This window comes from Helobdella robusta (assembly GCF_000326865.2).
Source record: "Helobdella robusta unplaced genomic scaffold HELROscaffold_59, whole genome shotgun sequence".
Taxonomy (NCBI): Eukaryota; Metazoa; Annelida; class Clitellata; order Rhynchobdellida; family Glossiphoniidae; genus Helobdella; species Helobdella robusta.
Window position 1 is genome coordinate 147,192 of NW_008705322.1, and position 2,973 is coordinate 150,164.

The 2,973-nt window shown below is 37.4% G+C and overlaps 1 protein-coding gene across 1 annotated transcript in view; it reads right to left on the reverse strand.

Moving 5' to 3' along the window:
* The window catches only part of HELRODRAFT_87553 (hypothetical protein), a gene marked incomplete at both ends in the record, with an annotated part of 5,137 nt that extends 2,164 nt beyond the window's left edge, over nt 1–2,973 (reverse strand). Inside the window, 3 exons of the mRNA XM_009028825.1 lie at nt 1–208; nt 1,969–2,134; nt 2,745–2,973. The exon at nt 1–208 is cut by the window's left edge and continues 128 nt beyond it. Of these exons, the coding sequence (XP_009027073.1) occupies nt 1–208; nt 1,969–2,134; nt 2,745–2,973 (603 nt within the window). The remainder of the gene's footprint in view (nt 209–1,968; nt 2,135–2,744) is intronic.

The window sequence follows — 2,973 nt, forward strand, 5'->3', positions numbered from 1 at the left end:
AAGAAATGTTGTTGCTTGCATCACGACCGCCATGACAGTCCGCCATTTTTCAGGGATGTTACATAAATATATAGGTTCTTTGCCGTCTGTGACGTAATAGGGAAAAACCCGAGTGTGGGCAGGATAGGGCAGGGCACTGATCATGGAGATCACCCAGATTGCTGCTACGTTTCTGATGGCGCGTTTCAATCCGGACATTGCCTGGAGTCTGAATGTATGCATGCATGTCTGTGTGTGTTTGTGTGTGTTTGTGTGTGTGCGTGTGTACAGTATGTGTATTTTCTTCGTCGTCGTCGTTGTCGTCATCATCGGATCGTTCTGTCTATCTTTGAAAGAAAAAAAAAATGAAAGGAAGCGAAAAAATTCCCCAGTTGAGAGATGCGTTAACAAAAAATAAATACATGTCACTGCCGTGCAAGCATTCATGCATACCAAAATCTGCATACACAAACACACGCAAGCAAACACATGCACACACGAGAACACACACATACACGCAAATAGGTGTAATTTTAATTTTGAATATTATACATGATTATACTAGTACATCTATTACTACTACAACTGACTCAAATATTAATGATTTGGCAATAGAGCAGTTGTAGCAATAGTAGTAGTAGCAGCAGTAGTAGTAGTAGCAGTAATGGTAGTAACAGTAGCAGTAATGGTAGTAGTAGTAGCAGTATTGGTAGTAGTAGCAGTATTAACGAGGGACAATTATTCAAAGTAATATGTTTTTTCCGGATTTCATTTTAAAGAGAAAACTCATCTCATGCAAGTCATAACAACAACAATAATAACAACAATAATAATGATAAAAACAATAATAATAATAATAACATTCCTAGTTATAGTATTATTCGTCTTTCTCGTCATTCTATTTCATTTTTCCCCGCTGATTTAATGATGGTAATTTTGTACGTGGCAATAATGATAACGATGATGATGATGATGATAACGATGATGATGATAATGATGCTGATGTCGTCGTCCTCAGTCAGTTGACCATTTGGCGCGTTTTTATATCGCTGTTTTCTCAGAAACCGGAAGTCGAATGAATGTTCTCTAAGGTGAGTGAATAAATGAATGAGTGAATGAGTGAGTGAGTGAGTGAGTGAGTGAGTGAGTGAGTGAGTGAGTGAGTGAGTGAGTGAGTGAATACTTGAACAAACGAAAAATAGAATAAACAAATCAGCGAATAAATGAAAGTGCATCTATAAAGAAGAACAAATGAAGCAATGATAGAAAAAACTAAATAATAAAAACTGCAAAAACTACAGAATGAATGAAAGAGTAAATAATCAAATAAAAGAAAGAATAAAATGATGGAGAGATACGGCACGTACATGTGTCCATCCATCCATCCATCATTTCATTCATCCACTATATATTATACACACGTGCCTCATCAGTCATTCATATTTTTATTATTATTCTCGTTAATTATAGTAATAATAATAACGATATTATTGTTATTATTATTATTATTGGCCTTATTTTAATTACTTCATTTTGTTCTCCGCCAAGATGAAAATTTATGGTTCCATGTATTCCAGAACATCAATGCAGTTTATCACTATCAGCGCCACCATCCACCTTCTCATCATCATCATCGTTATTTCTCTCCCCCTTTCTCTCTCTCTCTCTCTTTTTGTTCTCTCACTCCGGGCTAGATTTAGTACAAAATAGGCGGGGTTTCTACTCTAGGGCTCCACAAAATGGGGCCTCCGACAATAAACGCAGCAACTTATTTTTCCGTTAAAAGCTTGTGAAAAACACAGGTTTCAATTAAGAAACTTTTCAAAATAAGAGGAAACTTTTGAAAAAATTGGTCGCAAATTTTTAAAAAATGCCGATTCGCATTTTAAAAATTTACAAATAATTAGTGACCGTACACTTCTACTAAATATTAAGATATCTCAAATGCTTTGTTGCCTCACTCACTCCCTCACTCACTCTCTCACTAACTTGAAAGAATGGCAGACGGCCATGTACCTTTCGACCGTGAAGCAGGTGATGGTGAGCACAGACGCCGATGACGTAGTTTCGGTGAAATAGGTTTTCAGTAAGCAATACGTCCTACCTAACCTCCACGGGTAGGCCTCGAATATGCTGTACACCTCTGGGGGCAGGCCTTTGGGGTTGGTGATGGTGGGGAGGAGAATTAGTGATGATGGTGATGATGTGAAGATGTTGTTGTTGCTGTTTTTATTGTTGGTGCTGATGCGAAAACAAATATCGCCATCAACTGTTACATAATCCAAAAAGACGATGATGACGATGCAAACGACGATGATGATGATGACGATGGTAGTGATGATGATGATGATGATGATGACATTTAAAGCAAAAACTTGGACGAACCGCCGTGAGTGTATTATTCCGTTAATGAGCGTTGCGTGATGATAATTACGAGAGAGAGAGAATGAGAGAGAGAAAGAAAGGAGAGAGAGAAAGAGCTGCTTGTATTGGCAAACGACGATCCACAGAATAAAAAAATAAGATTCAATGCCAGATGAAAATGTTTCATAATAATTAATAATGCATTTCCTCGATTGTCACTCCTTATGGAGGGTGAACATCAGATAGAAATCAGCAGAGGCAGTAGTTCCCCTTAACGCTCGTAAGACTCTCGTTCTTACCATTATGAGAGAAATGTTTTATCGAAGCACCTCATTTTATAACAATAATAATTATTAATTGTCGTAATTATCCAAAAATATTATCTAAATAATAATATTAACCAATCAGAAGCGTCAATATATCGGCGACAGCCAATGAGAAGAGGTAACAATTTGTGACAGTTCTCATTCGTCGATTCCTAATGATGACGTAACAGGTCACCAGGTTGCCGACCAATCCGCTGACGAATATGAGGATATAAATCGATGTCAAGGTCACTGTCAACCAATAAGGTTGCGTCTTTGGGCCGAGTATTGACTCTAATATTTCCTCAATTGTGTAATTTGTCAT